This window comes from Rhamphochromis sp. 'chilingali', assembly GCF_963969265.1.
Source record: "Rhamphochromis sp. 'chilingali' genome assembly, chromosome: 14".
NCBI classification, from domain to species: Eukaryota; Metazoa; Chordata; class Actinopteri; order Cichliformes; family Cichlidae; genus Rhamphochromis; species Rhamphochromis sp. 'chilingali'.
This window is the reverse complement of record NC_137941.1, coordinates 11,498,704-11,518,816: the sequence shown is the minus strand read 5'-3', so window position 1 is coordinate 11,518,816 and position 20,113 is coordinate 11,498,704. Positions and strand designations below refer to the sequence as shown.

General features: G+C 40.2%; 2 protein-coding genes across 2 annotated transcripts; both read left to right on the top strand.

Moving 5' to 3' along the window:
- The first annotated feature begins 1,429 nt into the window (after nucleotides 1-1,429).
- LOC308409952 (claudin-14-like) lies at nucleotides 1,430-4,160 on the top strand. The gene is made up of 3 exons (XM_080902945.1): nucleotides 1,430-1,580; nucleotides 1,777-2,033; nucleotides 3,036-4,160. Exons 2-3 carry the CDS (start codon nucleotides 1,800-1,802, stop codon nucleotides 3,543-3,545), a joined length of 744 nt encoding a protein of 247 aa, XP_080759071.1. The 5' UTR covers nucleotides 1,430-1,580; nucleotides 1,777-1,799; the 3' UTR covers nucleotides 3,546-4,160.
- Nucleotides 4,161-6,212: 2,052 nt separating this feature from the next.
- LOC308409507 (high-affinity choline transporter 1-like) lies at nucleotides 6,213-17,237 on the top strand. Its single transcript, XM_080902305.1, has 9 exons — nucleotides 6,213-6,350; nucleotides 7,571-7,823; nucleotides 8,108-8,221; nucleotides 8,632-8,787; nucleotides 8,955-9,103; nucleotides 9,413-9,556; nucleotides 9,799-9,952; nucleotides 11,521-11,738; nucleotides 12,731-17,237. The coding sequence occupies exons 2-9, from the start codon at nucleotides 7,640-7,642 to the stop codon at nucleotides 13,382-13,384; spliced, it is 1,773 nt and encodes a 590-aa protein (XP_080758431.1). The 5' UTR covers nucleotides 6,213-6,350; nucleotides 7,571-7,639; the 3' UTR covers nucleotides 13,385-17,237.
- The last annotated feature ends 2,876 nt before the right edge of the window (nucleotides 17,238-20,113 follow it).

Genomic DNA, 20,113 nt, shown 5'->3' with positions numbered 1-20,113 from the left:
ACAATGTCTGTTTTGTCTGCCTCAGCTTAGCAGCGCTGCCCTGCCTCCAGGTCCACATTTGACATTGGCCCTGTTTATCTGTTAGGAGCAAGAAGCCAGCAGCGGGACTGTCTCTCATGTCATCTCTGACATGATGCTGCCGACACTGACAGGGATAATGCCGATGATGATGATGATGAAGATGATGATATCTAAAACAGGCCAGTCACGCAGCTGACAGTCCTGCAGCGCACAAACACACATCCACAGATTGTTTGTCCAGACAAGAGCAGAAACAGAAGGAGCTGGTCAATGTGGAGTCAAAGGCCCTGTTTATCTGGAAGTACATCTCTGCATCTCAGGACGAGTATACCATCTGGACACCTGTGATGATGGTCCTGTAGTCCTCTTATTGGTGAGTATTTAAATGTGGAGTCTGTTAAGTAAATGTTAGAAGTACAGGTAAGGCTACGCAGCAGTCATTGAGTTTTATATTGTAAGTATTGCAGTGTGGTTTGCAGAGTAGTCAAAGACTAAACTGGACTAATTTCAGGGCAAGCAAATTTTAAACAAGACACTTGTCACAGCTTTGCCTTTGTTCGTATTGCTTAATTGTTATGCCTTCAGCATAGTCAATCATTAAATAAGGACAAGGAAGCTTGTGTGTATGTGATATTTTAAGAGGCTCCGGCAGTGCCAGGTCTAACACTGCACAATAATCAGGCTTCATAAACAGCTTCTGTTCTCTGAGGAATTCAAAACAATGGGTCTGTATAAGCACAGTTTGGTCTTTGGTGTGAAACTTAAAGTCAGTTTTATTCATGCGGGAGCAAAAAGGCACCCTTAATTAATAGTATTGTTGGTCCGTTTATTTACCACATTGTATTATTCAGAGACATAAAGTCTAGGGAACAAAAGTAAATGATTAAGCATGGATGTTTTTTACCTTTTCACACTTTTCACGTAGGGGATCTGTAGTTGTAGCCTACAGCTGAATGTTATGGTGTTTTTAGGGCTCAGCATGCATTTGCAAATGTAAAACTAAATGCCAAAGGATGTCAGGTCAGAAATTTTCATTGAAAAATAACATAATTTGGCCAATTAGTACAACAGCAGTCACTGCTATCCTCTCTTGTCACAGTTTGGGGCCCAGCGGCTGGAGGCTCTGTCAGCAAGTCGTTCAGTCCTTCGCTTTCAAATACCCTGCAGAGCTGTGAAAAATTTCAAAGTTAGTGGCTTATAGCGGTGCTTCTCAGGTTGGGTGGTTTCTGTAAATGTTTAATTTCCTCTCTCTCTGCCTTCTTGAGGGGCGGCGAAGAGCTTAACAAATAGACTTCTGTGGTTTGCCCTCCAGAGGAGAGCGTTAAACAGGTGAAGCTGAACACCGCACTCATTAGTTACACATGCAGTCACCTGCCACTCACCAGAGACGGATGCCAGAATACTGAAAGTTTCCACAGCTATTTGTGCCCACACTCGGGAGAGACACTTGAGGAATGACTCAGACTCTGTGACTGGATGTGAGCTCAGTGGAATTACTGTACTGCTGGGAACCGTTGCGATAAGAGGAGTAATCCAGCCACATTTCAGCCTGCGGGACAGTCAGTAGTTTTGTTCTGAAAGTTTTCTTTTTAAGTGGCATGTATTTAAATTGGTTTATGTTTGCTGATTTTTATGAAACATCTGAATCCAATGTAGTCGTCATCGTGTTTTAAGGGACATTGAAATGCTGCTAACTGCCTTTTACTAGAGTTTATATATTTTTACTGACGGTAATTTCATACTTTGCCGTTTCAGGATCTCTCTGAAAGGAGCCGATCATGGCCAGCATGGCGCTTCAGCTCCTTGGCTTCTTCTTAGGATTGCTGGGGTTTACAGGAACTATAGTTGCAACCCTGCTCCCTCACTGGCGCAGCAGAGCTCATGTGGATGGTAATATTATCACAGCCACCGGGTACATGAAGGGCCTGTGGATGGAGTGTGTCTGGCGCAGCACTGGTATTTACCAGTGCGAGCTGTACAGGTCTCTGCTGGCGTTGCCACCCGACCTGCAGGTACTACACGAACACCAACATGTAGAGAAATGAGAAGAGCAGAAATCTCAAAACACATATAGGGTGGTTATTTTATTTTATTTTATTTTTTTTCATAATAAGTTATCTGAAAACCTGCTGAAAACCTTATTAGTTTAGTCGATCATTATGAAGTAAGCATCTTTTTAAAAATCCTTTTTGGAATTCTGACATCTCATAAACAAAACCAGTTACTAACCTGTCATATAATAATATAAAATTATTAACTTAAATTCATTTGATAGCAACCATGCATGTTAACATAACTCTGTAACTCCAATACACAGTTTCAATTAGCATGCTGCACAGAAACTTTATAGCTATATGGTTATTTTCCACCTTTACACCCAGTTAGGCGTTTATGTGCACAATGAACAATTTAAATATGAAGTTTTCAGTTTTCATTAATTATCAGATTAAATACTAATGAAAATAATACTTATAGCCCAACTCATTAGTACATATTCACTTTTAGAATAAAGTTTTAAGATGGGCAGGTAGGTGGAAGGTCAAGAAGCCTGTTCTTTTAAGGACTCTTGAATATTAAATTTATGTTGCTTTAATCACTTTACACTCCTGGATTTTATTAATATAATAAATAGATTATACTACCTATCGATCGATCTATCTATCTATCTATCTATCTATCTATCTATCTATCTATCTATAGATATCTAATATTATTATATATTAATATCTATGAATATATTTTCTTATGTGAGTTTTTAGTCATCCTGCTGTTATTATTAAACTCAACAGACTCACTATTCAGAAAAACATACATAGTCTCAATTTAGTGTAACGTGTTGGATATTTATTAATAGGGACGGACAATAACTCTTAATATAGGCTAGAATATGAGTGTTTGCACTTATTAAAAAGCAGTATATTAATTGACAGGTTCATTGCCCAGACCTGTTAAAGTAAGAGTTCGTTTATAGTCCAAAGTTTAATAGTCGTCTACTGTTTCCCTCTCCACATCAGGCTGCCCGGGCGCTCATGGTAATCTCCTGTCTCACCTCAGTCCTGGCATCTCTGGTCTCTGTAACTGGGATGAAATGTACCCGCTTTGCCCGGGGTTCGTTGATTAAATCTCCCCTGGTCCTGAGCGGTGGGATTTGTTTTCTTTGTGCTGGGCTTCTTTGCCTGGTCACCGTGTCCTGGACCACCAACGAGGTCATCGAGAATTTCTACAACCCATTAATTCACAGTGGAATGAAGTATGAGATCGGACTGGCTGTGTATCTCGGATACGCCTCGTCCTGTCTCAGTCTGGCCGGGGGAATGGTGCTTTGTTGGAGCAGCAGTGGCGACAGGTCACGGCAGAGTCCCCCCCATATGCAGAGGGGTCAGTCATCACATCTTCCCCCTGTCTTCAACAACTTACATCCGCCTGCTCCACCCTACAGGCCCCCCGAGGCCCTGAAAGGCAACCATGCTCCCTCGCTTTGCTCCGCTTCCAGCAGTGGCTATAGGCTCAATAACTATGTCTAAGACTAAGAGGAATACTGAAACAATAACTGTGAGACGACATGGATCCTTTTTTGTCCTGCATACCCATAAGAGGATATCAGCTGGAAAAGAGAAGGCCCCCATAATGCAAAACACCAAAGTCAGATTTGAACAGATATTTGCCTCTGTCTTTCCTCTAACATAAACAACCAAGAGCCTTGGCTAGTCTTATGAAGCTTTAACCCTGTAAGGCTTTTCCTATGAAGGACCAGAAGGTGGCAGTGTTTTATAGGAAATCATCACAGAAAAGACGATATAAATGATATTCCATGTTCTTTGCTGTGACTCTCATGTTATTGGATCATTTATCTGGCCTTCTGCCTAGATGGGATTTAACTCTTTCTGAAAGGCAGTTCCCTTTAAAGAAAAAGATTTTATGTCAGTACTCAGTGTTTTAAATGATTTTCATGACACTGAAAATAAAACCTGACACTATAAGTATTATTACTAGTGTAAGCATCCTCTGATGAAAGGGGCTGGAAAAGGCCGTTGCAAATTTATGATCACAAGTGACATTTATACCTTAAAACCATGTTTGTAAAATAATAGATTGTTAGACGTTTAACACCCAGAAAAACTTTTTTGTATGTGTTAATGTCTGTGAAGCTCCATTAAAATATAATTTCAATGTTTTTTTGCCAACTTATTCTCAGATTTGCGTAAATCTTGACGAAGCCACTGGATGGCGACAAAGGTCTTTTGAAAAGGCATCCCAAACCATTTTTGAAGAGCTGCTTGTATTTATTTAGTCTGCCTTGTTTGGTGTACTGCATAGGACACCAGTTGCATCGCTACATCTGAGCACCTTTTTTTTTTGTTTGAATGGCTCTGACATATTGTGAGTCATTAGCCATATATGTGGAATTATTACCACCTTGCGGAGCTTTTCTGGCTGTCTGCCTACTGACATGTAACACTGTGGACATCTTTCTGAGGCTTATTAGTTGGAAAACCCTCCAATTAGAGCTGCCCTCTTTCTGGCAGGCTGTCAGACCAATGACTGTATAAAAGAGCCACACAGGCACTAAATGAGAGGACATGTCACGATTCAAGGAAGTGACTTATCTTATTTCAGCAAGTCGTTGTCATCATTTACATCAATTAGATAAATTACATTATGAGTTAACGGAAAAAATCTATTTAATGCCATAAAACTATAAGATTATTTACATTAAACCTTGTTGAACTGCTCCAGAAGAAGGGATAAATCGTATATCTATAGGAATTATTTGCTTTGAAATCACAGGTTAAAACATGAACTGTACATTGAGTTGGGCCAAAGATTTGTTGCCAAAGATTTCAATGAGCTAAACTGTATGGTAATATTAGGATCCTGGGCATGTGCAAGATATATAAAAACTCTGTTTTGAATTTATATCAGATCAAACTTATTTTATTTTGTTAAACAGGTAACTTTATTTCCTCCCTCATTAAAAAATTACAAATTTAAAGCACTTCTTGCATCAGTGAAAGCCTTTCTTGATGGATGTGCAATACAGGCTTTCCCTGCTGTACTGCTGCTTTCACGTGCACATGTTGAGCTCAGCTTCAACAACATCATTTTTTGAAATTAAACATCTCAGAGAAGTACTCACCAAAGCAAATACTTTTTTTAAAGGGGGCGGTTTAAATATGATTTAAACCACCTAGAAATACGAAATGTTAGTTCAGAACCATGGACAGCGGAACTGGGTTCCTTCATAGATCTTTAAATGGTAAATGGTAAATGGCCTGTATTTATATAGCGCTTTACTAGTCCCTAAGGACCCCAAAGCGCTTTACATATCCAGTCATCCACCCATTCACACACACATTCACACACTGGTGATGGCAAGCTACATTGTAGCCACAGCCACCCTGGGGCGCACTGACAGAGGCGAGGCTGCCGGACACTGGCGCCACCGGGCCCTCTGACCACCACCAGTAGGGAACGGGTGAAGTGTCTTGCCCAAGGACACAACGACCGAGACTATCCAAGCCGGGGCTCGAACCGGCAACCTTCCGATTACAAGGCGAACTCCCAACTCTTGAGCCACGATCGCCCCATTTAACAGTAATAGATAGTAGTGCAGGAAGGCGATATAATAAAATACTGTAACTGTGCTGCTTCCAAATGTCTAAAAGTTTACTTCAACATCATATTGATCAAACGCACGAACTTGCGAGTAGATTGATGTTTTTGGACGAAAAGGCGTCAGAGTTGAATGTGTAATGCGGACTTATAAAGTGGAAATTAATCCTGTGTGCGTGGCTCACATTCTCAACATCACCGCCATACAGCAAGCCTTTGCAGTAATGGCGCCTTGCCTTAATCATCAGCGAGCGAGGACCTGCGCAAGATCATAAATCAGGCCTGAAATGTAACCTGGCAAAGTAAAGGTTTCATCTATTGCCAATATGATATTATGATATTGGAAAGCTTTTCCACAGAGGTTGTGCGTCATGCCATTCTCTATTAGGTGCTATTTTCGTCCTGCCCTGGAAGACATTTATCCACCATCTACCCACCCTGACAGCACCCAATAAACCCACCACTCCCATTCATCTCCACCCCTCCACCCACCTCCAGCCTCTCTCCCTCCCTCGCTCGGTCCGTCTCCCTCTCTGCTGCCGACCAGCATTTGTGATTTAAAAAACAACATAGTTGAATGGTGTTTGGTCGTCCAGGAGGATTACAGACTGGCAGCGCAATATATCACAAATATAATTTGTCTCTTACACTTTTTGAATCTACTTTTGGAGTCCCAGCTGTTGTGATCTATTTAGACCCGTTTTTCCAAAGCAAAGGTAAGAAAATTATATTTTGTAATGACTTTACTAAAATGATATGTGGTTGCCGAATGTAATTGCATTTTACTGCATTGACAATCGATTTAAAGAGAGCTCAATAATTCAACACCGGCCTCTTGGCGCCATGGTGTCAGCGCAACGGGGAACCTCAGGTTTGAGTTTGAGCACGAACCTCATCAATGCAGCTGTTTTTATGAATCTGTTGGAAAACGGACCGGATTTTTTTCCCAATGCATCGCCATTACAAAGGAGTGCCCGACTTTTGCGCACAATAGAGTTACCAGAAACATGCAAATGTGGGTGCAAATCTTTGAAAGCGTAAAGTTGTAAATACGTTGTTTTTTCTACTTACTTAAGTCAAGTGACCGAAAGGAATATCTGTAAATGAGGGCGGATAACGCGTTTAAAACACGTTCAGCTGTTGTAAAGAACTAACTAAAGTAACACTAATAATGTGCGCACTCTTGGACTGATACCACTGGATCGAGTTTGCGTCGTTTCTGATTCCGATCTGTTGATTTAGTGAAACAAGCTGAAGTCCCTGCTGGATACGGTAAGATTCATGGTCGCAGTATTTCCGAGCAGGAATTTGCAAATCGGTCATTTTATCTAAAATATAGTTTAACCCGAGGAGTTTAAACTATAATTGGCGAGTATATATAAATGTATTACTTGTTACACTTTCACGTTTACTAATTTTAACTTTGACATTTGGTTAAAAAAAAAAAATATATATATATATATATATATATATATATAATTATTATTATTATTATTATTATTATTATTGGGGAAAATAATTAGTTGTTCAGGCCAATATAACTTCGGTTAACAAGGAGCATTAAAACTGTAACAGCTGAATATTTGCAGTAAGCGTGCATGTGCGCAGAAAACCTGAAAAAGAAATTTGAAATACTTTGTAATTTCTAACGGCGTTGGAAGCGCCTGGCATCACTTGGACTTAGCCAGTATTACATCCGACACACTGGTGATAAAATGCTTCTGTTTCGTTTCTTTTAAGAAATGTATTTGTCACACATTATTGTTTTCAGGTTGATTAAATTGATAGCTTTTGAAATGAAGTTCCATGTAGTTGCAGTTACAGTTTGTCTGCACTCCTTAAAATGTGTTTCTGCGGGTTGGGATTGTGTGTTTTTATTATTTCTGACAAACCACAAATGTATCATTAAAGGGTTTTTTCCTTTGTTTCTTCCAAGTTTTCTCCATGAGTATCCAGTCCGCGCGCAGCAGCACTTGATCTCGGCGGGGAAGCGGAGAAAAGGAAGATGACCATTCACGTCGAGGGTCTCGTGGCTATCGTGCTCTTCTATGTCCTGATTCTGTTTGTGGGGATCTGGGCTGCGTGGAAGAATAAGAACTCTGGAGTTGGCGATGGCTTAGATCGGAGCGAGAATATCATGGTTGGGGGAAGGGACATCGGCTTGTTCGTTGGTGGATTTACGATGACCGGTGAGTCTTTAAATCTGTATTTCTTGGTGTCTGTTCGACGGCAGCCACGTGCGCATTTTGTCCAATTTTCATACCATGTAAGGTCCAAAAGGACAAAAAAATAAATAAACTTTCCATTGACTAGGGTCTTCCGCTCCGTCTTTTACGCACAGATTGCGCAGCGGGCAGAAGTAGAAATTCCCATCACAGTTTACACCATTATACTCATGCAGTTCGGAAAACTTGAAATGTATATTTTCTTTTGATTTGTTAATTTACAAATAAGTTTTCTTCTTCTTTTTCAGCCACTTGGGTGGGAGGGGGCTACATTAATGGAACAGCAGAATATGTCTACCTCCCAGGCTTCGGCCTGGCCTGGGCACAGGCACCCTTTGGTTATGCTCTCAGCCTTGTACTAGGTAGGAAACCTAGAAAAACTTGGATAAATATATCTGCTTATAGCGAGATTAAAAAGGGAAAGAGTTGCATCACCTAATGTAGGTAATGTAATGTAGTTTTAATGTAGTAATGTACTTTTTGCCTATAAATTAATATGCTTTCCTACTTTTAAGACAGAAATTCCTTTACATTAAATTCATATTGATATGATATTTAGGTGTAGGAAGACTGATCTTTGTGCTATTAGACTGATATTAAAGTAAATGTAAATTTAAGCTGTGTTGCTGAAGCATATAGAATTTGGTCTATTCATTAAGGTTATTATACAGCATCAGCACACTTTACGTTAAGTTAGTAGTACTGTACAACTTTCTAAAATGCTTCTCTCGTGCTTTTTGTCTGCATTACCTCAACATCTGACATCACTCAGGGGGGCTTTTCTTTGCCAAACCCATGCGATCACGTGGATATGTGACCATGCTAGATCCCTTCCAGCAGCTATATGGAAAAAGGATGGGTGGTCTGCTGTTCATCCCTGCACTCATGGGAGAAATCTTCTGGTCTGCAGCCATTTTGTCCGCTTTGGGTAGGCATCCCAATGGATGAGATCATGAATCTCACCACTTTAAATCTAATCTATGCTTTACAGTATACTGCATTGTATGCCCAAACTCATTGTGAGTGAAACATCAGGTTACCCAGATTTTAGTGAATATTTTTTTTCTTCTTCACACTGGTTATATTTCCATGCAGGTGCGACTCTCAGTGTGATAGTGGATATAAATATCAACATGTCTGTGGTGATCTCAGCACTGATAGCCATCTTCTACACACTTGTTGGAGGACTTTACTCTGTTGCATACACAGATGTGGTCCAGCTCTTCTGTATCTTTCTGGGTTTGGTGAGTTTGGGAGCTACTCAACCAGCAGCTCTAACGATTTTAGCCAATATTTAAACCAAATCTTCTATCAGTTCTAGAAGATTTTTAAGTAACTTTTTAAGTAACATAACTTTAAAAAAAGATCTAAATTTATACACACAGAATCATATCAAAACATGAAATTGATAAAAACATCTTTTGTATCAACAACACAGGGTAGAGTAGAACTTGATTTCAACAGCCAGATTTTGAAATGGTATAAAAATACAATAATTCCATATTTACGTTTTATTGTATCAATGTTGCATTATGATTTTCTTCTCCTTTCAGTGGATCAGTGTGCCTTTTGCTCTGTCCAATCCTGCCGTGTCAGACATCGGTGTTACAGCCAAGAAAACAATCTATCAATCTCCTTGGCTCGGGAAGATTGAGCCTGAAGACAATTGGCTCTGGGCGGACAACTTCTTTTTGCTTGTAAGCCATAACTTTTATCTGAAGTTTCACCGAGAGACAGTATACAACTCTAAAGTCAATTGCAGACACACTTTCACTGAAGTCAAAATGAAAGCATCATGTTTAAGAGACCCATTTGTGGCACATAGCATTTAACGGTTTCTTAGTACTGAAATGGATATCTTTACTAGAAACAAAGAGATTCACAGTATTCTTTTCAGACTGCTGATTGTAATGCATTGGTTTGGTGTTTCTGTTTCTAGATGTTGGGGGGGATTCCCTGGCAGGTCTATTTTCAACGGGTTCTTTCTGCTTCTTCAGCTACCTACGCCCAGGTCCTTTCATTCCTTGCTGCCTTCGGTTGCTTGGTCATGGCTGTCCCCTCTGTCCTCATAGGAGCTATAGGGGCTTCCACTGGTAATAATACACACAGAGACACAAACACAAATATGCACCCACAGGTGCATCAGACATTATTATTCTTAAAGCTAAAATGGGGTCCCATAATATTTTAATAAACTGAATTAGATGAGTGTGCAGAAACAGTTCTTTTTAAACAGTGTACCCAAGCGTAGTATATATAATCCTTTCTTTAAGCAGTAATGGAGCTAGCTGTCATTTGCATCCAGATTTACAAGGACAACAAAGACAGGTAGAAGTATGAATCACTACACAGTGCCACTGGTGCTTTATATGCACACACGCTGTTATGTCTGGATTGCAGCTGTTAAATCAGACTTTTTAGGCAAACACACGCTAATCAGAGACTAATCCAAGACGGATGTGCACACGCACAGACATGCACAGTGATTAAGCAGTAAATGAAACATCACAAGACAATCGAAACATCCAAGAACCACATCCTTTATTCAAACGGGAAAGTGTGATCAAAGAGAGCACCCTGGCTTCATGGGGTTGTTTACACCCCAGCAGCCCTTTTCTTTTTTCAGATGTGTAAATGCAGATGTATACAGTGTCTGGAGGGTAAACAGCAGACGGATGCTGTCACGACGTGCAGAGGAGAGAGAGCCATCAGACCATGGCAATTTAGTGAATATTACATCTGAAGAGGAGCTAATTAATCTGGTCCATCTGAAGCCGTTACTTGTAGAACTGGCACTAATCAACCACTGCCTATGAATATCTGGGGATGGGTAGAGAAAGACATATATATATAAACCATAGTCGTCTGAATGTTGGCTTAACAAAGATGAGGGTATCAGTACAGCCAGCGTCCATGCATACTTTTGTATCTAATAAGTTCAACATAGCCTGTCAGAACTATTGGCTCCCTTATGATGTTAACCATTATCAATGATTAATCGACAACAGTTAAATGCAGTTAATCTACATAATGTCCATAATTATTTAATACTGACTCATATGCTTCCACGGATCATTAACAAACCAGTATATTACCCTCATCTATGTTGAACTGGGGTCTAGTTTTCAGTCAGTATCCAGTTTAATTCGTACTATTATTACTGTGGCTTGGTTTATTGTGTTTTGACCAACAGCAGATTGAATCTGTGCTGCTATTAAGGCACCTGGGCACATTAAGGCCTTTTGTTTCTCAGCTTTAAAGCATGTGTATCCACTGAGAGCATTAACTTTTTTTGTCTGAAAAGCTAAGGGATCAAAAATTGTAATAAAGAAATCCGTACACTTAATTTTCTGCAGGGTGGCTGGAAAAGTAATGCTACTAATCTTAAAATGCGAATGTGGGCCAGGTACAGTTTGTTCAGCTTTAGTTACGTTGTGTTACTACCTCATGCAAGGCACTTTCTTTCTGTTTTTTGTTCTAACCAATAATTAAGACAAATGCTAATGACTGTTTTTCTAATTTAACACATAGATAATCTTGACAGTTGAGTGCAAAGATTGACTGGTTGGCTAAATGTTTCATAAGAGCCGTAATAATAAGCTGTGAAATTTGCATTGTTTACAATTATCAGTTTTTATCTGTTTCTCATGTCCTGATTCAGACTGGAACCAAACTACATATGGTTCCCTCCCTCCAAAGGATAAGGATGAGTCTGACATGATCCTTCCTATAGTGCTTCAGCACCTCTGCCCACCGTACATCTCCTTCTTTGGTCTGGGGGCTGTGTCAGCTGCGGTCATGTCATCAGCAGACTCATCCATACTCTCAGCCAGCTCCATGTTTGCCAGGAACATTTATCAGCTGGCGTTTCGGCAGTCGGTAAGAGCAATATTCCTAGCATACACGTACGTCTGCACAATTTCAGCAAGTGGTTCCAAACATCAGTCAGCCTATCAATAAATCAACTTTATTTTCATACGAAAAATACAACCAAACAAGAGCCTACAGCAGAAATTAAATGTGCACTTTATCGAATTTGCTTAATACCCGAAACCTCGAGATGGAAATCTTTGTAAGTTGTTTGTGTTATAATTATTTGTTAGATAATGTTAGATGGTTAGACAATCTGCCAAATTGGTCCCACTGAGATTTCCTGCTATTCATTCCCATCACATTTGTAACAGACATTAATTTTCAGAATTGTGAAAATTACTGTGCATGCTAATACTGTGCAAAAGTCTTAAGTCAACCTGCTTTTCTTTATATTCTGGTAGGAAAAAATATATTTAGGCATCCTTTTATTGCACTAACTGTGTATTTGGGAGCATTGTCATTCTAAAAAATGAAAAATGAAACAATTGCAAATCATATGCTTGCTTTTTTTCCAAGATCCCCCACACCACTGGTTGAAATGCAAACCCTAACCTCGGTTGTGTTGTAAAAGTGGCTGCAGACACATATTTATACCTCTCTTCTGGTTTCCATAATTAATATGTTCCTTTGAACATATTAATTATGATTGGAGGGAAAAAAATGAATACAATTGGATTAATCACTCGATAAGACCTGTTTTTTTTTAAGACCAAATAGTGCCCTACAGTGTTGTTCTGTTGTACCACTGAGCTCACCTTTTCTCAACATCCAGTTTCCCTGAATAATAAGAGTATGGAGAAGAAAACGAGTGAATAATTTCAAACAGAACCTACATCTCCAAGCGCTTTCGTATCTAAGTGCAACCTCACACAGACACTACTTTAGCTGTAGGCTCTAATCTTTTATCTGAACTGACTTTCATTTAAGTTAACACCCTATTCCCCTCCAGTTGTTATGTTTCTGTCTTTACTCTTTTATCCCTTTCATCTCCCTTACAGGCCTCAGATCGGGAGATTGTTTGGGTGATGCGCCTCACCATCTTTGTGTTCGGAGCTCTGGCCACTGCCATGGCATTGTTAACAGGATCAGTATACGGCCTGTGGTACCTGAGCTCTGATCTGGTCTATGTCATCATATTCCCCCAACTTCTCAGTGTACTGTTCGTTAAGGGCACCAACACCTATGGTTCTGTGGCTGGTTATATCTTTGGTCTTCTGCTGCGCATTGGTGGAGGGGAGCCCTACCTCAAACTACCTCCATTCATCTATTACCCCGGCTGGGTGACCCAGGAGAAGGTCCATCACCTCACTGGAGATGTAGAGCACTTTGTCCAGCAGAGGTTCCCCTTCAAGTCTGTGTCCATGGCGGCATCCTTCTTGGCCAATGTGTTTTTTTCTTACCTGACAAAGTATCTATTTGAAAGTGGTATGCTGTCACATAAGTACGACTTCCTGGATGCTGTTGTTTCCAAGCACAGCAAGGAGATAATGGACAAGGCAACACTGGTAAGCAACCATGATAACATAATTCTTTCAGAGATGGCTCCTGTCAGGCAGGTCTTGGGTGCCTCACTTGCTGGGACCTTTACCAACACGGAGGTCCTCAGTGATGATGGGGCATCTAGTCCAGAGGCTTTTCACAATGAAGATTAGACATTTAAGGCACAAAGTAAACTAGAACCAAGGAATGTAAAGAAGAAGGAACAGTCAAAAGAGGCATCAATATTCTTCAGGAAAATTACTACTGCCACACTAGGAGCCAAATCAACAAAGCATCTGCTGTGGCTTTCAAGTGACTCCAAAAGTTTCTGACGGCAATATGGTGCCTCCTTCTTTTTGAGATTCCTTGCCTAGAAACAGCAAACGGACTCAATCATCTGTGCGAATCATGCCACACTCATTCTTGTGTTTTCTTATCACGACTCTGTGAAACTTCAACCATTTTCATTTAAGTGCTGCTATAGTGATCGGAGGAACTTTGGATGGATGTACAGCAGGCCTATATGAGCAAGTCTACAAGGATTTGTTGTGGATCATGAAAATAGTGCAATATCTAACCAAGAAACTGTGTCCACATCTACAAGTCATTATTTAAAGCATAATATACGTAAGTTCGTTTACATGCACCTGACAACTAAGCTTTTATCATACTTTGAGTTTCATGTAGAACAACGTTATTGATAGAGCAATAATATTTTTAGGACCCACGTTGTACAGCTAGATACATTTTACTAAATTTCATTTTTACCATGTCTTGTTTAAACCTGAAGACCAGTAGATGTTTGCAAGTTTTATGTTCTGTTTTCAGCTCGATTTAATCTTCTTGCTGAAGTCCATAATTATATAACCAAACCCTGACTTTACCAAATAGAAGATACTGACTAAATCAGCAAAATCCCAAACAGCGTTCCATAAAAACATTTTTTTCATTCACTGCCAACACTTAGCAAGCTAACTACCATCTTTGTTGTATTGACAAGATTACACTAAACAAAAGAGATCAATGAGTGACAGCATAAGAAGAATTCATTGTGGGGGTGTTTTATAGATACAGGGCAAAATTATCATTCATTTGAATGCAATGGGTGGCTCAGTGGTGTTGTGGTTAACACGCTCGCCTTACACCCGAAAGATCACCAGTTCATAACTGGGAGGAGACACAAAGCCAGCCTCAGGAGGTCACAAGCTAGTGTACTCCCACTATTTTGACCCAAGTCCCTACCCGGATAAATGGCAGGGTGTCGTCAGGAAGGGTGTCCACTGTAAAAATCCATGCCAAATAAAATATGCGGATACATCCTCTGTGGTGGAACTAAGGGAGCCACCGAAAGTACCTATCCATGAGATTAATGAAGCTTCTGCTCAGCTCTGTTTTGATCTTTGCTATTCTTGTCAGTACTGACGAGTCCCTAAAGTTACAACTTTATTGTAATTTAACCCAATCTCTTTAATGTGAGCTGATGAGATGGTGATAGTGAAATCAGAAAACTAAAACAGTGAGTAAAACGACAACAATAGTCTGGAGCACAAAAGAGTGGTTCTGAGCTCGGTGATGTAGTCATTTGATCCAGTATTTATTCTAAAATAAAGTTTGATGGTCACAGGGAGACATAAAGAATGATCATAAGCTTCCTGCTACTGACACTAAAGTTCTGCACTGAACCTAAATTGTGTGCTGCTGAATCATCATGAATCAGAGTAATTAGACAGGAGCTCTGACTTTATTACACGCCACCCCGTGACCTTTCTTTCCCTTTGTACTTTCCAGGCAGCCATTGTCTTCCCTTCATTTCAATGCATTATGAAAATCAATTTGCTATTGTTGTTTTTGTCAAACATACAATGGGAATACATCTTTAAACTACCATTCATTTACAGCTGGAATGGTAACACTGACACCAGTAAAAGCACATGATGTTCATTTTGCAAACAGATTTTATAAATGACTGGAACCTAATAGCAGCCTGGAAATAAATCTCAATGCAAGACGCGACAGTGAACTTTGAAAGTAATCAAGAACACTTCAGTGATTTTTATTTTTAACATGAACTCACAGAAGCCATTTTGAAATATGTGTGTGTGTGTGTGTGTGTGTGTGTGTGTGTGTGTGTGTGTGTGTGTGTGTGTGTGTGTGTGTGTGTGTGTGTGTGTGTGTGTGTGTGTGTGCGCGCGCGCGCGCGCGCCTATGATAGTTTGTTTTCTCATCCTAAAGCTGTATTGACTGGCCAGCCACAGCAGGTTAGTGGGGACAGGAAATGATTGTTCCTCCAGGATGGTGTTAGTAGCACCAGTCATCATCGATCCGGCCCCAAGTCGATCAGCCCTCAGGACATTTGATTAATGCTGCACAGAGGTTCAAAAATTATGGTTTGTAAGGAGTGTGTTACAGTGCGATATTAGCAGTGATGAACGTTGAAGTGTTACTTGATTGAGCACCCTCATACATTGTTCAGTTTAAGTCCTTACATTGTCACGGGCCTGGCAGTTTTAAACTACCAGACACACTGCTGCCCTGTGTGGAAAAAAGAACAAAAGAAACAAAAAAATCTGTCAAGTTAAGAAGATTTTTGGCATTGTTATGTGTTACTGTTGTCCAGTTGACTTCACTGTGTTTATCTCCTCTTAGCATCGTTGTGGTTCGTTGGTGTCTTTTTGAATCTTATGGACTTGCCTTAATTCAAACGTCAGTGGTAAAAAATGAGTGATTTAGGAACATGTTGAAAAGGTGACATGTGTGAAATATTTTTCCATTGAAGGATAAGGCTGGTAAAATTCTAGATGTTTTTGTCAACAATTATTACCAAGTGAGACCGAAATCAACAATGTGTTAGTCGGTCTTTTGGTCCTCTCTGACCTCAAAAAGTTCAGCGAGCTATACCTGGTTTACATTTTTCCCTCAAGATCACCTTCTCAGATAGCTTCTTGTGCTGCTGCTATTTTTGCATTGCTTTCTGATAGTCCTGCTATGACCACTTGCTCTGTGAGATTTTATCACAGACCTCAAAATTGTGCACAAACCTCAACATCTGCTTCAAACTGATCGAGGTTTGTAGGTTCAAACCATGAAGGAGCAACATCAGCTCATGAGTACGACAAGAAGGGTGAGACTACCATTGTGGAGTCCTACTGCTCTACTGGCATCTGAAAAAACATGACCTCAAACGATGTGAGCACTTGCCAAAAATATAAATGGAGTTGAAGCTTTACTGTGTTGGCAAACCGGAGGAGATCAAGCATAACTGGCAGAGGTACAAGTGAATGTGACTGCTACTGAGTGACAAAAAATAGCAGATGTGCTGGAAGCTGTCTGGACTTGCACCAGTAGGTGATCTTGAACAGGCGTTTTAATCTGGAAAGTTTAAGGATTTTAACTGGCTGTTTCCCAAATTTTTTCAACCTTTTACATAATCCTTATTGATCCCAGAAGTATGGTGTTTTGTTTTGGGGGTAGGAAAGCTAAGGTTTCGTCTTCAGTGGCAAAACTTGTTACAATCATATTATTTATGATTTTTGCCTTTTTAGGCAATTAGGTCGCAATGTAAAAGATCTAGAATAACACCAGCCTTCATCCTTTAAGATGTCAGAATGGCCTTGAAGTTAGTCTACAGAGAGCAAAGGGGACTTGATCCCCTTGTGCAGCCATATCAGCTGAGGTATAGTAGGACCTACTAGATCCTGATCTGACCTGAACCAGTTTTGGGATCGATGATAAATCAGCTTCAGCTTCAAACAGGGCGGTCTGGTCTGATGCTATGCAAAGTGTCAGGCAATCTCATTGGACTTAAATGTGAATGTAAATGTTCTCCTCAACAGATGAGTGTGTAGTTTCCAGGGTTCATCCACAAACCGGAACGCACACGCAGAAAAGAATCAACGTCAGCTGGTGGACTGACACGTTTTTGGCTCTATGTCGTAAATAACAATGACGCTGTATTTTTGTGTGATAAATGTATATACCAGGGGAAAAAAAAGAAAAAAGCATAGGAACAAATTAGTTTACCTTTAAATGCAGCACTGAAAATGATGTTTGTTGACAGTGAAATTACAGCTATTTATTTATTTATTTATTCATGCAGTGTCTATAAAAGTATAGTTGTAATTGTGAGGTCACTTGAATAAATTATATTCATTTAGCAAAGTACTGAGTTGGTCTTCTTTCATCTATACGTACCCACACGTTTGTTCTATAGTGTATTAAATGTAGAGATGAGACAGTAACGGCAGAACGGCATTACGGTAAGACAGTGAATGATAGTTATGGCTTACAGTATGCCTCCAAATAATAAATGTGAGTCGACTGTGTGTGCGTGTGTGTGTGTGTGTGTGTGTGTGTGTGTGTGTGTGTTGTCTACTAGAGGTTTTAATCTACAGGCTGCCACCCACATGGAATCATCAATCAAAATGCTCACCTCCGAATCTTATAACTGCCAAAACTGTCAAGGCTGTCAATCAGTCTAACGCACACGCGCGCGCACACACACACACACAAATAAACAGTCTGGACCCCAGCATGACCCCTGGCTGGTGGAAGACATCTTCAAATTGCATTGTTTCCTCCTCACAGTATTACGTTCAGTAAAAGGTGAGTCATGTCCAATATTGCACCAGATTTGTTATACAGGGTGGGCCATTTATATGGATACACCGAAATAACATGGGAATGGTTGGTGATATTAAAGTCCTGTTTGTGGCACATTAGTATATGTGAGGGGGCAAACTCCTCAAGATGGGTGGTGACCATGGTGGCCATTTAGAAGTCGGCCATCTTGGATACAACTTTTGTTTTTTCAGTAGGAAGAGGGCCATGTGACACATCAAACTTATTGGTAATGTCACAAGAAAAACAATGGTGTGCTTGGTTTCAACGTAACTTTATTCTTTCATGACTTATTTACAAGTTTCTCTTTGTTCACAGCCATTGACATGTCGAAGAGGTTAACACCTGAGGAGCGGATCGAAATTGTGTTGATATCTGGTGAACGCAGTAACCGGGTCATTGCAGCAGATTTCAATGCAAGACACCCTACGAGACCACCCATCTCCCATGCTACAGTTAGCAAACTGCTTGCTAAGTTTCGTGAAACTGGTTCAGTGTTGGATTTGCCAAAATGTGGATGCATGAAAACTGTCACTAATGAAGAAACATCAGTGGCTGTCCTAGCATCATTCAGCAAGAGCCCACAGTGTAGCACTCGCTGCATGTCACTGGAGAGTGGCATTAGTCGAACATCCCTTCGGCGGATATTAGCTACTCACAAATGGCACCCTTACAAACTCCAGCTACTGCAGCATCTCAACGAGGATGACCCAGATCGGCGCACAGAATTTGCAGAATGGGCAAAACAAAAATTGGAGCAGGACCCTCAGTTCACACAGAAGATTTTGTTCAGTGATGAGGCAAACTTTTATGTGAATGGTGAAGTTAACAAACAAAACCACCGCTATTGGTCTGACACTAACCCACATTGGATGGATCCCTTCAAGACTGTTGGAACAACAAAAGTGATGGTTTGGTGTGGTATATGGGGTACAACGATAGTGGGTCCATTCTTCATCAATGGAAACCTCATGGCCACTGGATATTTGAAATTGCTACATGATGATGTGTTTCCCTCTTTATGCACTGAAGCTGGCACGTTCCCTGAGTTTTTCCACCAAGAAAAACCTCTTCGACATGTCAATGGCTGTGAACAAAGAGAAACTCATGAAAGAATAAAGTTACGTTGAAACCAAGCACACCATTGTTTTTCTTGTGACATTACCAATAAGTTTGATGTGTCACATGGCCCTCTTCCTATTGAAGAAACAAAAGTTGTATCCAAGATGGCCGACTTCTAAATGGCCACCATGGTCACCACCCATCTTGAGGAGTTTGCCCCCTCACATATACTAATGTGCCACAAACAGGACTTTAATATCACCAACCATTCCCATTTTATTACAGTGTATCCATATAAATGGCCCACCCTGTAGATTATGGCCACTAGGCATGGCTTTAGTATGCTGGAATACTGTAGATAGTGAAAAAATGGTGGAAATGAGGAAGACCTCAGAGAGGATTCATGGATGTATAGAAGAAGGAGAGGGTAGATGAAAAGCTGGAAAGTGTAACAAGTAATGTAGATGTTTTCTTCCTTAGCAGAGCCCTTTGTCTTCCACGTGCAACCCTGTGATGTTCATCGTGTGTTTATCATCATAAACCTCTGACTGAACTCCCAGCTGATGTCTTTGTGTCTCCATGCATCCATATATGTACTCCCTTTTAACCCTGCAGGCTAGCCTCAGGCATCATAATGCAAACTTTGTCCTCACTGAAGCTTTCTCTGTGTTTAACACAACAAAGAATTCCCTGAACATTCCCTGAACTAGCACGTACTTCACACACATATTTCAGCCCTGCAGCACAACTCATGACTTATTCTCTCTAAAATGACAAAAAGTCAGGAAAGCCAGCTGAAAATGCTGATGAAGAAACAACAAATTATAGACTTGGACTCATATCTTTTATTTATTGATTATTTTACATTTTAAATGCTTTTGAGACAGAGTTTAATAAGTGATTGGCTCAGTGCTTAAGTGCAGCTGTTTTTGTGCTTCCAGACACACTGACAGAACTTCAAGTAGCTCAGGGGTGTCAAACTCAAATGCACAGTGGGCCAAAATTCAAAACTGGAACAAAGTCGCGGGCTAACGTTAATATTTCTTGAAATATATTTATTCCTCCAGATATAAGAATGAATCTTTTCTTATGGACTCAAACATGTTTTGCTAAAAAACTGAATATGGAACAAGCAAAGCTTAATACTAAACAATATATATATTAGCTGTATAATACCAGTAGGCCAGCTCTAATAGTAATTTGGTATGGCTTCGCGGGCCAAA

Bases quoted from the DNA above. Each gene is read 5' to 3' on its own strand.
- LOC308409952 (XM_080902945.1), top strand. From the start codon at position 1,800: ATGGCCAGCATGGCGCTTCAGCTCCTTGGCTTCTTCTTAGGATTGCTG. The intron at 2,034-3,035 runs GTACTACACGAA...TCTCCACATCAG, and splicing joins CGTTGCCACCCGACCTGCAG to GCTGCCCGGGCGCTCATGGT.
- LOC308409507 (XM_080902305.1), top strand. From the start codon at position 7,640: ATGACCATTCACGTCGAGGGTCTCGTGGCTATCGTGCTCTTCTATGTC. The intron at 7,824-8,107 runs GTGAGTCTTTAA...CTTCTTTTTCAG, and splicing joins TGGTGGATTTACGATGACCG to CCACTTGGGTGGGAGGGGGC. The intron at 9,953-11,520 runs GTAATAATACAC...GTCCTGATTCAG, and splicing joins AGCTATAGGGGCTTCCACTG to ACTGGAACCAAACTACATAT.